The 18,478-nt window shown below is 45.1% G+C and overlaps 1 protein-coding gene across 1 annotated transcript; it reads right to left on the bottom strand.

The window, feature by feature from the left end:
- Positions 1 to 15,332: 15,332 nt before the first annotated feature.
- S100A8 (S100 calcium binding protein A8) lies at positions 15,333 to 16,384 on the bottom strand. Its single transcript, XM_058700697.1, has 3 exons — positions 16,230 to 16,384; positions 15,677 to 15,839; positions 15,333 to 15,530 (listed from the first exon to the last, which is right to left on the bottom strand). Exons 1-3 carry the CDS (start codon positions 16,322 to 16,324, stop codon positions 15,402 to 15,404), a joined length of 387 nt encoding a protein of 128 aa, XP_058556680.1. The 5' UTR covers positions 16,325 to 16,384; the 3' UTR covers positions 15,333 to 15,401.
- Positions 16,385 to 18,478: the final 2,094 nt, after the last annotated feature.

Raw genomic sequence — 18,478 nt, 5'->3', positions numbered from 1 at the left:
AACAAGTGAGGGAGGGGTACGGAGAAGGAAAGACAGAATTCCAAGCAGTCTCCACATCATCAGCGCAGAGCCTGATGTAGGGCTCCAGCACACCAACCATGAGATCATGACCTGAGCCGAGAACAAGAGTCAGAGGCTTAACCAACTGCACCACCCAGGTGCCCCAAAATTTATTTATCTATTTTGAGAGAGAGCACAAGTGGGGGAGGAACAGAGAAAGAGAGAGAAAGAATCCCAAGAAGGCTCTGCACTGTCAGCACAAAACCCCATGAACAGCAAGATCGTGACCTGAGCTGAAAAGAGTCAGACACTTAACCCACTGATCCATCCAGGTACCCCAACAGTCAATTCTTGATTAGCTCTTTCAAAAATTCTTTCCTCCCTGTACCCCACCCCCACCCCCAAATCACTGTGTGGAAAGTGCCAAGCTGGATTCAGGGACAGAGGAGCACAATTTCTGTGGCTGCTCTCCTGGACTTTGGAAACAAGTGGGTTCAGACACCTTCCTAAATAATAACACAGGGAGTTCACTGCAGATGGGGCCAAGGGTGGGAGGTGGTTGAGGAGTCTGGGGTAGTGTGGCAGTTGTTAACAGCCAGTCACTCCAAGATTAGAGACCCAGATTCCACACTGGGATGGGCTGCTTTGCAGGCCACAATGGGAAGCTATGGAAAGGTGTTGGGGAACAGCTCTGTGTGAGCTCTTGACTTCTGTGGGCCTGTGTCTTCATTTGCATAACCATCTCACTGCCTCTTCCATTGCCAGAGTTGTTACAAGATTCAACTAGGGAAATGTGTGAGAAAGTGCTTCAAAAGTGTAAAGTGTGATCTTTACATTTGTTTTCCCTTGTACCTACCTAACTTGAATGTGGATCATCCAGCGCAATCCAGCCTTCTGAGGGCCCAGCCACTGGGGCTGTGGGAAGGACAAAGAGACCCAACAGCAGTCTGCACTCCAGCCCCACTCCAAGGAAGCCTCCCTACCACCTGCCTAAGCACAGGCCCAGATCTGTGCCACCAGCAATGCCTGAGGGAAGGCAAGGGAGTCAACACACAGTAGGCACTTGGCACAGTTCTTGGCATGTAGAATAATTCACCTGTCTTACCTTCCTCCCTCCTCCCACCTGGGCCCCAGTGAAAAGGTAGTATTAACCCCAAGTGGAAAAGACCAAGCCCCTGTTATGTTTCCTCTGGCTCTGTGGTAAGTGTCCTGGTGCTGGCTTTGGGGCCCCAGGGGCCCCCCAAGACTGTGTCTGACTTGGCCAACTCAACAGGAACTCCTCAAGGGCAGGACTGAACAGGAAGGCTGATGCTCAGGGCAGCCAAGGAGGATGAACAACATGGAAACTATTCTGTGCATAGTTTGAGGCAGATGATAATACGATTATACAAACATGTCGTCATACATCTGTCCGACCCCATAGAATGTACACAGAATGAACCCTAAGGTCAACTATGCACTTTAGTTAATAATAATGTGTCACCCGTTGGCTCCTCAATTGGAAGAAATCTAACACAAATGCAAGATGTTAACTGGAGGAACTGGAGGAGGAGGGGGTTGAGAGAGTGTATGGGAACTCTGCACTTCCTGCTCAACTTTGCTGTAAACATAAAACTTCCCCTAAAAAGTTGAGTCTATTAATTTTTTACAAATACTGCTTCATCTAGAGTCACTTATGTACAAAAAGCAATAGCATAATACACAGGAAATAAACTTTTCAAAAAAAATATTAGGCCAGATTGATACAAACTCACTTTTGCAACTCCCTCTGTAAAGTCAGTCAAAATGCTTTGACAATGTTGGAAAACCTAGCACAATGGGAGAAAATTTTAACTAATAGTGAAAACATGAATTTGAACTCTTTGACCTACACTTGAAGTGCTCTGATGGAAACATCCTGTAAAACACATCATGACAATTTCAAATTTTGTGAAATAAAGAAATAGTGAATCAACCTGGTAAATCTGAGGAAAGTGTGTATGGGGGTTTCTTATAATATACTTGCAATTTTTCTGTGAATTTAGAATTATGAAAATAAATTATACAAAATTAAAATGATATCAAAACTTAAAACTACCCAAATGGCTCTTGTAGTCACACCCAAGAAGTTGGAAGAAGCACACCCAGAGCTTAAGGTGGGGTGACCAGAAGGAGCAGGATGGCAGTCACCAAGCTGGGTTTGGAGCCCAAGTCATCCCAGAGACTGGCTTTGGGTAGAAGTAATAAATGGAAGTGCCTTGCCCTCATGAGGCACTTTCCATGCGGCTACCATCTCTGAGAGGGGAAATGAACTCCAGAGCACCTGGATGGCCCAGTTGGTTGAGCATCTGACTCTTGAGTTTGGCTCAAGTCATGATCCCAAGGTCATGGGATCAAGCCTCACATCAGGCTCTGTGCTGAGCGTGGAGCCTGCTTGGGATTCTCCCTCTCTCTCCCTCTCTCCCTCTCTCCCTCTCTCCCTCTCTCCCTCTCAAAAATTAAAAATAACAAAAATAAAGGGTGGGGATGGGGCGAGACACTGGGCCTAAAGAGATTCCATCTCTGGAGATGGGAGAGAGCCTCACATGGGCTCCATCCCCTGAGCGATGGCAAGGAAAGAAGGGAACCTGGCAAACACTTCCCTCACCTTGGCATCTGCTAGCCACTGGCTGGGCAGGCAAGGGGGAATCAGGGAAGGAGGGAGTCAGAGTCAGGGCAGTCTCCCTGGTAAGACGGGGACAGAGGCAAGAGTGCCAGAGAAGCAAAAGCATTGCTTATTTTTTGTTTTTAATTTGAAATTATTTTTATTAAACAACATTTTTCCTTACACTTCTACTTTGGGTATTTGTCTCTTCATACTTTTGCACAGCTGTCTATTGGATATCAGGAGTGGGGCTTGCAAATTTTTAATTTTAATTGAAGTGTATCTGTCATATACCATTTCAGATGTACAACACAGTGATCCCAAAATTCTATACATTACTCGGTGTTCAACACAGTCAGCATAGTTACCATCTATGACCATATGACATTGTTACAATATTAGTGACAACATTCCCTATGCTGTACTTTTCGTTCCTGTGACTTATCTTTTTTTATTTTTTTAATGTTTACTTATTTTTGAGAGAAGGAGAGAGACAGAGCATGAGTGGGGGAGGCGCAGGGAGAGAGGGAGACACAGAATCCGAAGCAGGCTCCAGGCTCTGAGCTGCCAGCACAGAGCCCGACGTGGGGCTCAAACTCACGAACTGTGAGATCATGACCTGAGCCAAAGTTGGACACTTAACCAACTGAGCCACCCAAGGGCCCAGACTTATTTATTTTATAACTGGAAGTTTGTACCTCTTATTTCCCTTATTTCCCCCACCCCACCCCCACCCCCACTCTAGTAACACCAGTTTCTTCTCTGTATTTATAAGACTGTTTTTGTTTGTTTGTTCACTTGCTTTGTTTTTTAGATTCCACATACAAGTGAAATCTTGTGGTATTTGTCTTTGACTTATTTCATTTGGCCTAAGACCCTCTAGGTCCATCACTGTTGTCACAAATGGCAAGATTTCATTCTTTTTTATAGCTGAATAATATTCATTGTAAATATATATCACATCTTATTATTAATATCCATTCATCTATTACTGGAAACTTAGGTTGCTTCTATATTTGCCTATTGTAAATAATACTGCAATAAACATAGGGTGGCATATATCTTTTCAAATTAGTGTTTTCGTTGTTGTTTGAACAAGTAAGTTTCCAGATTTATCCTGTTTTGACAAGCAGAATGTCAACGTAGAGAAGATATTTTACATCGATGGGGGAAGGAGGCTAAGGAGAGGGAGACTTCTCCCTAAGTGGTCCTAAGATGCAAAGCTAATCACTGGGTCAATTTTCAAAAAGAATCCCCAGGTTTTCAGGAAGTGAGACACCAATACCTCCATACCTTGCCCCATCTTCTTGTCACAATCTCCAAAATTAGCAGTTAGAAAGAGGTATCAGGTTGGACAAGGATGACCACAGCCAAAGTATCAAAGGAGAAAGAGAGGTTATCAAAGCCTCCAAAATGCAGTCTCTTTAAGTCTGGTGACCACAGACTCCCCTGCATGCTTTGTGTTAGCCCGGTTACCATGGCAACATGAACTGAAAGGAGCAGAGCTCCAGGGCCCCTCATGGCCCCACTGAGGCGTGGATATGGGCCCAGGCCACCACTGCAGAACCAGGCTCCTCCCTAAAACTACACTGCTGGCTTCAGCAGCCACACCTTACAGCCCTGAGAATCTGCTGTACAGGGACAACTGAGTGAGACCCCAGCTTCCTGTCCCCTCAGCATGTGGAAGCAGAGCTGTTCCAACAACGGAATGAGGATGCCCCTAGGATGTTTGGGCTTTCAAGGGTAGGGGAAGCCACAAGAGGAGAAACTAGACAGGAGCTGGAGACACATGTGGTTGTATTTTTATCCTGAAGGTTGGATTATGTCACAATTGTAATTTGGGATCCAATTCAGCTTACTCAGCATCACAGTTTCCTTGCTCCTCCAGAATTCAATGGCTTATGTTGGGACAAGGTTGTGATCCTGGTAGGAAATCAAGTAATGGAGTCTATCTAAGGTCCATTCTGCCTTTCTTTTTTTTTTTTTCTTTTTCAGGTGAAATTAGTTCTATTTTTTACACCTTTACTAAGTTATACTTGATACCCCCAAAACTGCACATGCTTAATGTGTAAAGTTTGATGAGGTCAGATATATGCACACACCCATGACACCATGACCACAATCAAGGTGAGAGACATATCTATCACCTCCAAAAGTTTCCTTGAGTCTCTTTGTTTTTTGGGTGTTTTGGGTTTTTGTTTTGTTTTGGGTTTTTTGTTGTTGTTGTTGTTGTTGTTTTTGGTTTTCATGGTAAAACACTTAACATTAGATCTACCCTCTTAAGAAATGTTCAAGTACACAATGCCCTGTAGTTAACTGTGGGCCAGCAGGTGTCTAGAGATTCTTTATCTTGGGTAACTATAACTTGACATCCAATGAACAACAATGGCACTTCTTCCTTCAAGGACACCGCTCAAAGCAGATGAGGCTGCTGGAAGAGCTCCTCCTGGATGCTTACTTTTATTTGGTTTTCTTTCCCTTTCTTTGCTATTACATTCCACATCATTTTGAGACATACAAAAGACTATATGAACCATCTAAGTTCATTAAAAAAACAAAATAAAACACAAGCACCTGTGAATCTATAGGATGCTTTTAGTCCTCTGGACAAGCATCTATTGACTGGCAAAATATTCCAGAAAGCAGAGGAGGGAAATAAAGAATTGTTGTTTTGCTACAGAAGTTAATTATCTGAGAGCCCAAGATGAGCTAGCAAGAGTGGTCAGGTGTGCTTCAAACGTGATTTTTTAGGGGCGCCTGGGTGGTTCAGTTGGTTAAGCATCTGACTTCAGCTCAGGTCATCACCTCACAGTTTGTGGATTTGAGCCCCACGTCAGGCTCTGTGCTGACTGCTCAGAGCCTGGAGCCTGCTCCAGATTCTGTGTCTCCCTCTCTCTCTGCCCCTCCCTCACTCACACTCTTTTTCTCTCTCTCTCAAAAATAAATACACATTTTTTAAAAATATTTAGGAGTTATTTTTTAGTTTCTGCATCTTAGACCAAATTTCTTAAGCTGCTGAATCTCTTCCTGGAGAAGAGAGGGCCTGTCCCACAGTGCCTGGGTGGGGTGGGCGGGACTGCCAGGAATGAAGCCACCTTGTGACTCTGAGTAAATCCCCAGGGCAGGTGTTGGGGCCAGTGAGGTGCCAGGAAGGAGTGTGGTTGATGGGTCTTGACATTACTGCCCCAGGAGCAGGAGTTCTAGACAGGATTGGGGACAAGGCTGAAAATTGTAAGAGTGGCAGACATCAGAGAAAAGGAGAAATGAAAGAGGTCATAAGTCACCTCACAGGACCTTCATGGGCTTCATGTGGAGAAAGCCTAATGGGGCACAAAGCAGGCTGGACCAGGCCCAGTCATGGTGGGGCCAACTTTTCACAAAGTACTCAGCACTGAGGGATTCCAGTTTACCGAAGTCCCTGAGGCTAATCCCAGAAGGGGAGGAGAAGACTCTGGTCCGTTGCAAGAGGGAAAAGAGGAGAGACACACTTCATGTAAGAAAGTGGCTAAGGCTCCTGCTCAGGCCAGGGCACCAAGCTGGGGCTTGCATTCCACTCAGAAGATCAATCCAGTTGGAACGTCTAAAGCTCTGAAGGTCCAAGAAGGAGCTGTTTATGAGACAACCTCTAAGGGCCTTGAAAAAACAAAAACAACCACCCTTTCACTTTACCTGTGGGGAAGGTGGCCATTTTCTGGTGCCATGAGCCCATTCTTTCTTTAGCATTCCAGAGACTAAAGCTCATGTGCACAGAAGATGAGTGTGTGGAGCTCCCCCTCACACAAGGAGTAAGCTTAGTTAATATGAGGACCTACTCCTGCACCCAGCTGCAGAAACAAACACTAGGGGAAGGTGATGAAAACTCAGGTCACATGGCCACCCCAAAGGAAGTCAGTGGAGGTGTCCACTCCCCCAGCCTGTATCCTACTGCAAAGAACAAGGAAAAGAAAAAAGGTTTCCTTAGCAGGGATCAATGGGCATCTCTTCCCAGCCTGTGAGAGCCCCAGAACTGGGGAAGTCCATAACCCTGCGGATGAGATGGTGTAGGTGAAGACTTGCACCGTGTGTGAGTCCCAGTCACCATACTCCTAGCTCAAAGCCTGTGCCAGGAGTCATTCAGGCCCTCCCCAGGCAGCTGGGCCCATCAGAGACTCCTCCAGACTGAGTGGGAGCCCAGACAGGGCAGGTGTTGGGGGTTGTATGTAAATACAAGCAATTGCTGCCCTGCAGGAGATGGCAGGAAACCTTGCAGAGTTCCTTGGGGTCATAGTGAGGAGAATACACCCTCACTATGAACTGGTTTTCAGTAAGGCACACCATTTTTTAAGCTTATTTTTTTTTTAGTAGTCTCTACACCCAATGTGGGGCTCAAACTCACAACCTTGAGATCAAGAGTCGCATGCTATTCCAACTGAGCCATCCAGGAACCCCAAGGCACTCCATTTCTTGCTCTTAGGGAACAGATTTTGGAAGGAACTGGTTATTCTCTTAAAAGGGCCACATAACACTTTAAATTGATGAATTCTGTGGTTATGTGAACAATATGTCAATAAAACTGCTTTTTGTGGGGCGCCTGGGTGGCTCAGTCAGTTAAGCTTCCGACTTCAGCTCAGGTCATGATGTCACAGTCCGTGAGTTCGAGCCCCACGTCAGGCTCTGTGCTGACATCTCAGAGCCTGGAGCCTGTTTCAGATTCTGTGTCTCCCTCTCCCTCTGACGCTCCCCCATTCATGCTCTGTCTCTCTCTGTCTCAAAAATAAATAAACGTTCAAAAAATGTTTTTTTTTAAACTGCTTTTTGGCTTTGGGTTTGGGTTACAACAAGACTGCAAAGACATTTTATGACAAGGAGAATTCAAAACAGACCCTCTATTAGCAGAGATAAGCAGATGCTTGACCAGCTGGGAATTTTTTTTATGAGAAAATTGCAGCACATTTTTTCAGAATAGGCAAGGCAAAGAGCTATCTTGAAGCAGTTTTCTTTTGCTCTGTTGGGCAATGGTGTTGGGATGCCTGGCCTCTAACCTCCAGTGCACACTTAGTTAGCCAGCAGTGTCTTTGGTCAATTTGGGGTAGGGAGTGGAATCTCCTGGAGATATGAAGCAAGACATATGGGGTAAGATATTTACCCCATCCAGATCCTAAGGCTGGAAAAGTTTCCTGAAGTCAAATTACCATGATGGAAAGGGAGAGAGGAATGCCAGGAACAAAGGAGACACAGGGAAGTAAGAGCTGCTGAAGGAAACTCTTCCAAACTTCCTGTGTGCTTTGGGTAACAATGCTGAATCATCAGAATAGGAACAGAATTTGTTTGCCAGCAAAGAGCACCACCAAGCCTGGGCTTTATAGAGGGTTTCCCAGAAGGGTGATAAAGAAATATCATCTATGGAATTGTGCAAACTGACCTACACCAGCTCTTAAAGCAAAAAGAGGCAACCTCAAAAGAGGCTGCTGCTGTCTGTCCACCAGTCATGAGGGCAGAATTGATCCCAGAGCCCCATGGGTCTGAGTGAGCACTTGGTTCAAAAAGGAGATGCCAGGCATCCTCCTAAAAGGGGATGTGGGAGGGGTTTCTGGGTGGCTTGGTCAGTTAAGCCTCCAATTCTCGATTTCAATGATCTCACGGCTTGTGGGATTGAGCCTTGCATAAGGCTCTGTGCTGTCAGTGTGGAGCCTGCTTAGGATTCTCTCCCTCTCATTTGGTCTCTGCCCCTCCTTGCTAGCTCTGTCTCTCCCTCTCAAAATAGCCAAATAAACATTTTTTTTTATAAAGGGGGGTTGTGGGAGCATGAGCAACTAAGTGGGAAAATTAAAAATACACCACTGTCGTTGATTCATCAAGTCATACCTGTGGCAGTTCCTTGAAAGACTCCCACCTGTCTCATGGGTCAATTGACTCCCCTGGAATTGGAGCCAACAGCTTTTTTAGACAGTAGCTGCAATTGTGTCAAAAGTTTGGTTTATGGAGATGAATGTGACATTGACTATCAAATGTCTGTGCTGGGGTGGGCTGAGATTAAAGGAGTCCTACAAGGTACCTTCAAACCCTTGGACAGCACAGAGTGCTTGGCAAAATACTCTGGAGGAAAAAGAAGACAAGCAAAGCATTTTCTGAATTTGTTGAAAAGTTAATTCTCTGTGAGACCCAGGTTAGATAACAGAAAGAGGAGGTGCATCAGAAATGAATTTTGAGATCACAACCTCAGACTGTGAATTTCTAAATTTCTGAACCTTTTCCTAGAGGAGGGGACTCAAGAGTAAGAATGTCTCCAGAGCTCTAGAGTATGGCACCACCTATGCTGCTCCTAGCCTGGGAGTTCCAAATGCAGGCTGGGAAAAGGCTCTTTAGCCTGCAGAGAAAACAAAAACATACCAGCAAGTGAGTGTGTTTTCCAGTAATGACACTGATGGGCTCAGGAGAAGAACTAAGCCCAACTTGGCTGGAGCACACGATTAAAGTTCTGTAAGAGTAACGTTATTCAGAAGGAGAAATGAAGGAGGCAATGAAATGCATAAGCAGGAGTGCTCTGCAAGGTATTCATTTACTTCATGCCTCCAGTGCCTCCAGAGTTCACATTGCTTCTCATTTATGTTTTCTTGTCTTATAATGCTGGCTAAGGCCTCCAATACAATTATTCAATACAGTGGTAATGGGGCATCCTGTATTATTCCTGGCATTAAAGAAAAATGTCTAGGGGTGCATGGGTGGCTCAGTCAGTTAAACATCCAACTCTTGATTTTGACTCAGGTCATGATCTCACCATTTTTGAGATCAAGCCCCTGGTTGGGCTCTGTGTTGACAGCAGAATTCTCTTTCTCCCTCTCCCTGCCCCTCCCCTGCTCACACACACTCATGCACATGCTCTCGCTCTCTCTCTCTCTCTCTCTCTCTCTCCCAAAATAAAAAAGTAAACATTTTTAAAAAGAGAGAAATGTCTAATATTTTTCCATTAAGTATGATATTAATGATTCAGTCTTAATAGATGCACTTAATCACGGAGGATTCTAGAACCAAAGCAGAAAAGAAACCCAGAGCATACTATTTTGGTTAGATATTTTGCTCTAGAAAGCACAGGGTTAAAAAAATGTGCCATAGCTAAACAAGAGGCTGAGGAAGCTAAATGGATGGAGTCTTTGCTGGGACTAGGTCAATGAGGAGCCTCTGTATTGGTATTGGTTATTTTATCCTGTATTGGCTGCAGGATAACTCCATGATTTCTGCTGTTAAACAGGCCTATTAAGGAGAAAGAAGAAAAGCCTCCTGTCCACTGAAAGGAGGATGGCTACAGATCATTGGAAAGAGTTGCTGAAAGTCTACACCCTGACCTGAGCAGCCAGTCCAGACTGTGATTTTGCAAATCAGAGAATTATTCACATGGGAACTTCCACAGCCCCTAAGACTGGGGAAAAGGCTACCCAACCCAGGAGGAAGGGAGAATTGTCAGTGGAACAACCCCTAAATGCTTCGGGAGATCAAGATGCTAATCCTCTTATTCTATTGTTGATGTCTGGAGGATTGCTGACGTCAGAAAATAAAAAAACTTAAAACTTAAAAATTTAAAAAAACAGGTAATTCAGGCCCTGAGGCATGCCTGGTGATATCCTGGACAAAGGAGAGGGGCCCAAGTGAAAAGCTCATTCTGACACCTGTTGTGTCAACCCTGGATAGCAGAGACCTGGCAGCAAAGAGGCCAGAGAGCAGAGGAAGGGCTGGCCTTCTGCAATCTCAGGGTGGAAGCCCACTAGAAAAGAGAATTTCTGGGTCTTAACCAGTGTTTCTTCCCTGCAGACAGTCAGGGATCCAAGCTCTGCCACTTGCCAAGTTAATAAGTTTTGTCATGTTCTTAACTTCTCTGAATCTCCTCATATGTAAAATGGAACTAGTAATTACCTCTCAAGACGTTGTTACAAGACATGAATGAAATAAACTATCATAAAGTCTAGTGCTGAAAACCACAACTATCAGCAAATATATCAGGTGCATGTCAAAATTCTTGTTTTAATTCATTAATGAGAGAATCAGCAAAGAGTTTTAAAAGCTGATTTGAAGAGTATTGGAGATTATATACAGTCAGGAAAGGAATGCCTAAGTAAGACTCTTCAGTTAGATAGAGGACTCAACTTTCAATGGGGTGAAAAACCATGACAGGGGCTTAACATCTCTACTAGACTATGAAATCATAGCACCACGTCAAGCTTTATCCATTAAGCAAATATACTGTGCTGACCATGTTACATTTTCCAAAAGTGTCAGTTGATGGAAGATTAACAAGGATTAAGATCTTGCTTCTATTCAGAGAGACTCTAGCACAAGATCAAAGATTTCAGCAACCACCATTTTGTCTTTTCCAGGCTCAAGATGACTTTTTCCCTTCACACTGACACCCAACAGGAACCCAGTAAGTGTTGGTAGCTTTCCATGCCCTCTTCACCCCATTTTAATTTAGACTGAATTCCCCAGATCAGGGGGCCAGAGAAAAGGCTAGTATCTGGACCCTCCCAAGTGGAGGGAGGCATGGGGAAATCTTTTCCATTGGAATAATCTCTTTTGTTCAGATGCTAGATAACCAATTGCCCAATTCCAGATCCTCTCCACTCCCTTTAGGAATTTTGTCACAAACATGAGGAATTTGGCTAAAGTCAGGAGCCTTGGGTGGAGAACATGAGTAGAGAAGCAGATTTCAGACAGGTCACCCTTATAGCCCGGAAATCTCAGCGGCCGGATCTGCCTCAATCGGTGAGCCAAGGTCTCCTTGGTGGACTCAAACATTGCATGAGGTTTCCTGCTAAACAACTTATTTCTCAACTTCCCACTACCTTGTTCTTCTTTTGTCACTGGGGAAACAGGAAACCAAATCACCTTTCTCTGGGCTATAAGCCCTGTCTGACTCTGTCCAGTGATTCCTGTCATGGGCACAATTTGCTTATTAGTCATAAGCTTCCCAGGACTGCCTCCATAACCTCCACCTCTTTCTCCAGGATGCCAGTGCCAGCTGGGCCACCTCCCCTGCCCAACCATGAGCTCAGGTATCAACTGTTGACAGCTCTGTGTCAATGTGATTCTTCACAACCAGTGGCCCATCACTTATGGTGAAACTCCAAAGGGCACTCTGGGCCACCTTCCCCATGCTCTCACCAAGCTGGCTTAGAAAAGCAGACTCGTTGGGCTTTCAGATAAATGCAAATGATTAATAATGGTAAATTTCTGCCCAAGGAATCCATTAACAGAGATTCTAACAATCCATTAACAGCTAATTAAAGGCACTGGGATATGTCTTCCCCACCCTGACTCAGGCACACACATGCACACCACTGCCACCACCAATGTGGATGATCATGAGGCAAATCGAATTTCTCTCCCATTTTGTGCACTCTCCCATTATGTTTCCTAAATGCTGAGTGAATCTTGGTGTAGAGCTTGGTGAACCCTGTAAACGTTTCCCATCTTCTTTTGCTTGGGCCATGTTTGGGCCAGCAATTCACCTTTTTTTTTTTTCTTTTTTCTTTTTTTTTAATATATGATATTTACTGTCAAATTGGTTTCCATACAACACCCAGTGCTCATCCCAAAAGGTGCCCTCCTCAATACCCATCACCCACCCTGCCCTCCCTCCCACCCCCCATCAACCCTCAGTTTGTTCTCAGTTTTTAACAGTCTCTTATGCTTTGGCTCTCTCCCACTCTAACCTCTTTTTTTTTTTCCTTCCCCTCCCCCTTGGGTTTCTGTTACGTTTCTCAGGATCCACATAAGAGTGAAACCATATGGTATCTGTCTTTCTCTGTATGGCTTATTTCACTTAGCATCACACTCTCCAGTTCCATCCACGTTGCTACAAAAGGCCATATTTCATTTTTTCTCATTGCCACGTAGTATTCCATTGTGTATATAAACCACAATTTCTTTATCCATTCATCAGTTGATGGACATTTAGGCTCTTTCCATAATTTGGCTATTGTTGAGAGTGCCAGCAATTCACCTTTAAAGTACCTCTCAGAACTACATCATCTCCATTTCTGCAATGCAGAGAGGGCATTCGCACTCCTGACAAGGCAGAACCACTTGCTTTGGGGTTGGATAAACTGTCCTTCAAGGACCTGAGAAGGAAGCAACCTTGTCCCTGAGCCCTCCTTCCCACTTACCAAGCAGAAACCCATCTTAGTGTGCAATGATATATCCCTTCATCCCATTTGGATTCCAATCTTTTATTATTTGTAATTAACTTTTCATTGAAGTATAGTTGACACACAATGTCACTTTAGTGTCAGGTGTACAACGTAGTGATTCAACATCTCTGTATTTGTGCTGTGCTCACAACTGTAGCCACCGTCACCATACAATGTTACTATAATACTATGGACTGTATTCCCCATGCTTTTATTACCATTACTTATTCATTCCATAACTAGCAGCCTGAATGTCCCCTCCCCTTCACCTATTGTGCCCATCCCCATCTGGCAACCACAAGTTTGTTCTCTGTATTTATGGGTCTGTTTCTTTCTTTTTCTTGTGTATTCATTTGTTTTGCTTTTTGGAATCCACATATAAATGAAATCATATGATATATTTCTGTGTCTGACTTATTTCACTTATTATACCCTCTAGATCCATCCATATTGCTGCAAATGGCACGATCTCATTCTTTTTCATGGCTGAATAATACTCCATTGTGTGTGTGTGTGTGTGTGTGTGTGTGTGTGTGTATGCCACATCGTCTTAATCCATTCATCTATTGATGGACACTTGAGCTGCTTCCATACTGTGGCTATTGTAAATAATGCTGCAATAAACATAAGGATGCATATATCTTTTTGAATTAGTGTTTTAGTTTTCTTTGGGTAAATACTCAGTAGTGGAATCTCTGGATCGCATGGTATCTCTATTTCTAACTTTAGAGGAACTTCCATACTGTTTCCATAGTGGCTGTACCAGTTTGCATTCCCACCAGCAGTACACAAGGTCTCCTTAAGCCCCAGTATTAATTTTCTCCTGGCCACCAACCATTTTCACCAATATGTTAGCTGATAATAAAGCTGACTAGTAATTAAAGCTTTGGTTGATGGATACAAGTTTAAGCTAACCTTTTCCTACTCATTTGTGTTGTTATGTGATTAAAGTTTACTACAAACAAAAAGCCCAGTGGTCTGCAGTAAATAATCTTCAGCATTAGAAGCCAGTTAATCTGAGTGGCATCTTGTTGTGGAAGGGGGGTGTTGTTCCTCCTGAAATCCTGGGGGAATTGGCCACCTTCTCTTCTCCCCTTGGACACAAAGGTCTTCTGGCTTCTCAAAGAATCTCTTCTCCCCCACCTGACCCCCACAGAGTTGGGTTCCTCTTCAGCCCAGGCTGCTGGGGTCAGAGGCACACAATCACCCCAGAGAGGGCTGAAGGGTCCCTGCTCTGTTTATGAAGTGACTCAGTGCCTCCCACATGCAGAGGGACCTCAAGCCAGCCTCCGTGTCCCAGAGCACAGTGCACCCTCAGCTCCCAGAGCAAGAGAGCTTGGAAGGGCTGTGGGCAGCTGGAGAGAGCCTGAGAGAGCAGCGCACGTCCCACAGAGTCCAACCACGCACAAACAGCAGCAATCATAGAAACGGTCCAGCCTTCACTGCTAAAATCCAGCAGCTAAGACAAGTGTTCTTAACCTCTTAGGGGTCTTGGGCCCTTTCAAGAATCTGATGAAAGCCATGGAGAAATGTGCTTATTGATGCAAACACTCAAAATTTTGCTTTCAGCTCCAATTATATTTCAGAGATGCATAGTAGACCAAGTTAAGAACTCTGAGTTACAGATTCTCATGGCAGCACCCTACCCCCTTCTCCATCACTAACACTACTCCCCCATCACCTAAGTGGACACAGAAGAAAATTTCCCAAGGCATAGCCTGGAAATTCAGCTTGGGGTTGGGTTCTGGTGAAAGGCACCCATTCATTGCTGGCCTTCCCATTTTACCAGACCCTTGGAAAATCCAGAGTGATGGTTGGGAGGTTATTGTAGATATTCTCTGATCAGCAGAGCATTCACCGCACCCCCTCCAGGGCAGCACCCTATTCTTTGAGTTGAGTTTTAGGAATACATTGGCCTATTTGTCCATTTCTTTATTATTTCATCACATTGGGAGGCTGGGAGCAGAACAAGAAGGAAAGCTTCAAAAATTTCCAAGGAGAAATTACAAGTGTGGGACAAGGGAACTGTTAGTGTCACTTAATGTAGGACCCTGAACAACCACCTACCATCACACCACACACAGAATCAGTCTCTCTCTCTCTCTCTCTCTCTCTCTCTCTCACACACACACACACACACACACACACACTTCTACTACCTCCCTAATTTCTCAAGAGTCACATCTAAGATATTTTTCTCAATATTAAATTTTAGTTTGGAAAGCAGGATGAGTTTTCCCTACATCACTCTATTCCCATATTACCCATTTGGGAACAATTAAGAAAATCATCAGCTACAAGTATCATGGGCTTTTCAGAATCCTTGAGTCCTAGAACCAATTTCTCTGGACCATGGGATTAGATGAGATGAGAATAGTTTGGGGAGAACATGGGGAGGAAACCAGATGAGTGGAAAGCACTGAAGGTTTGTGAGAGACGGGGAGTGGGGACAATAGAGGTTTGGTTTAGTTCCTTTGGGTTTTCCAGCCGTCCCTCCACCCACTAGGAACCTCATCCCACAAGAGAAAGGCAAGACACCAAAAGAGGCCTGAGGTATCAACTACTTTATTATTTTGCAAGGACAGGTCCAGGGCCCAGCCCCAGGGCCCAGGGCTCTGCTACTCTCGGTGGATATCTTCATGGGTTGCCACACCCACCTTTATCACCAGTATGAGGAACTCTTCAAAGTTAATTGCACCATCACTATTGACATCCAACTCTTTGAACCAGGTGTCTGCATCCTTTTTCTGTAAAGAAGAAGGAGAAAGAGGACAGAGTGTAAAGACTTTGGCAAGAGCTGAGGTACAGCTGTCTACATAGGGTGGTGTGGAGGACCAGTGCCTAGGGCTTCATCAGCCAGGCAGAACCCTGACCACACCCAGCCCCTCCTCACCTTCATGTACCGAGGACACTCTGTCTCTAACAATTTCTTCAAATCATCCCTGTAGAGGGCATGGTAATTCCCCTTCTCCAAGGAGTATTTGTGGTAAACGTCAATGAGGGAGTTTATAGCAGTCTCCAGTTCCGTCAGCATGGTGCCCAAGGATCTGCCCCACCTGGAACACAGAACACATGGGGAATCCCAGGGTGGGGAGGGTGCCTCTGCCTCCAGCAGAGTGAAGACTAGGGGGACACTCATTACCCCCAGCTGATGGCTTTGTCCTGGTCTGCACCATTTAGGTAACCCAGTGGAGGGCTGTGGGAGGGGGAGGGTCCACACACAGTGCATGCCAGCTCTCCCTGTGCCCTCACCCAACCAAGAGTGCCAGAGGACTGTTCCGTCTCTATCCCTATCTCACCAACTTCCTCCAGGAGCTCTGGATCGAGCTCCAGACCTCCCTGATATTTCTCTCCCCTCTCATAGAAAAGGCAGCTTCACTTCCAGCCCTCTCTCCTGTGGGGGCCCAGCCTCAAAGCATGGAGCCAGCCAAAGCAGTCCTACTTACCAGGTCTCCCTGAAACAGAGTTGACAGAAGACATGCAGGGCTGAGTGTCGGCTCCCTTTTATAGCAGCCAGGATTTGGCCAGCTGCCAGGGCCATGCAGAGGCAGCTGCTCCCTTCCTGGGTTGCCACAGCCTCTGGTTTCCCAATCAGGTAAATGGGGCAATCACTGCACAGAATGAAAGTTTCTGATGAGAGGTGGAGGTGGGGGGGGTGGGTAGTGGAAAGAGGAAGGCACTTGCTAGGCACTAGTGCCCAGCAGGAGAAACCAGAAGAGGCCATGGTGAGGACTCCTTTGGTGGGCCCCTGGTATCCTCTGGCTTGGCCAACCAGGATGCCCACTCCTGAGTCCCCCTCGCTGTTGCTGCTGCTAATCTTGTGCATTGTGGCCTGTCTGTGCATCTCTGAAATATAATTGGAGCTGAAAGCATAATTTTGAGTGTTTGCATCAATAAGCACATTTCTCCATGGCTTTCATCAGATTCTTGAAAGGGCCCAAGACCCCTAAGAGGTTAAGAACACTTGTCTTAGCTGCTGGATTTTAGCAGTGAAGGCTGGACCGTTTCTATGATTGCTGCTGTTTGTGCGTGGTTGGACTCTGTGGGACATGCGCTGCTCTCTCAGGCTCTCTCCAGCTGCCCACAGCCCTTCCAAGCTCTCTTGCTCTGGGAGCTGAGGGTGCACTGTGCTCCGGGACACGGAGGCTGGCTTGGGGCCCCTCTGCATGTGGGAGGCACTGAGTCACTTCATAAACAGAGCAGGGACCCTTCAGCCCTCTCTGGGGTGATTGTGTGCCTCTGACCCCAGCAGCCTGGGCTGAAGAGGAACCCAACTCTGTGGGGGTCAGGTGGGGGAGAAGAGATTCTTTGAGAAGCCAGAAGACCTTTGTGTCCAAGGGGAGAAGAGAAGGTGGCCAATTCCCCCAGGATTTCAGGAGGAACAACACCCCCCTTCCACAACAAGATGCCACTCAGATTAACTGGCTTCCAACACTGAAGATTTGTGGTACATCTCTCTTGTTACAAAACACAAAGCACAAAGAGCCTTGGAAAATGCCTATCAGGAAGGTGGTGCACACAACCCACCCAGTCTACAGACACGGAAGTAGACGGCCAGGAAGGTGAGGCGGTTCACTCAGAGTTTCCCAGTGCAGAAATATCATGGCCCAGAGAATCATGCACCAGAACATGACCTGACAAGAACATGACTCTGCTGGGAAATCTCTCTGCTTCCTTCATGCATTCAACAGATATTTACATTGTGCCTCTCCAGGTCATCATCACCTCCTGGGGGAAGTAGATGAGATTAGCACCCTCTCCTTCATGTTTCCATACCTCTTTGGGCTCCATTATATTGTTAACTTTATAGCTGTGTAACTTTGGGTTAATTACACTCTCTGTGACTTAGTTACCTCAATTATTAGGAAAAGATTAAAAATAGAGTCTACCTGCAGCCTACGGAATGGGGGAAAATATTTGCAAATCATTTATCTGACAAGGGGTTAATATCCAAAATATCTAAAGAACTTCTACAATTCAACAACAAAATTACCCTGATTGAAAGATGGGCAAAGGACTAGAAGACATTTCTCCAAGGAAGATATACAAAGCCACAGTGAGGTACCACCTCAGACCCAAGTGATAGTGAGGGTGTGGAGAATTTGAGACCCTTGTGCACTGTTGGTGGGAATGTAAAATAGTGCAGCTGCTGTGGAGAACAGTGTGATGGCTCCTCAAAAAGTTAAAGACAGAATTACTATGTGATCCAGTAATTCCACTTCTGGGTCTATACCCAAAATAATTGAAATCAGGGTTTCAAATAGATATTTATACATCCATGATCACAGCAGCATTATTTACAATTGCCAAAAAGTAGAAACAAGCCGGTGTCCATCCAAGGATGAGTGAATAAATAAAATGTAGTATATACTTAAAATGGAGTATTATCAGCCTCTAAAAAGGAAGGTAATTCTCACACATGCTACAACATGGATGAACCTTGGAGACGTGATGCTGCATGAAATAGACCAGACACAAAAGACAAATGCTGTTTGATTCCACCTATATGAGGTCTCTAGAGTAGTCAAATTCATAGAGACAGAAAACGGAATGGTGGCTGCCAGGGCCTCAGGGAGGAATAATGAAGAGTTAGCGTTTATTGGGTTAGGGTTTCAGCTGCAATATAAAAAGAGTCCGGGGCACCTGGGTGTCTCAGTCAGTTAAGTGTTCAACTCCTGATTTCAGTTCAGGTCAT

The sequence above is a fragment of the Neofelis nebulosa genome, chromosome 15, assembly GCF_028018385.1.
Source record: "Neofelis nebulosa isolate mNeoNeb1 chromosome 15, mNeoNeb1.pri, whole genome shotgun sequence".
NCBI classification, from domain to species: Eukaryota; Metazoa; Chordata; class Mammalia; order Carnivora; family Felidae; genus Neofelis; species Neofelis nebulosa.
This window is presented reverse-complemented; position numbering and strand designations above follow the sequence as displayed.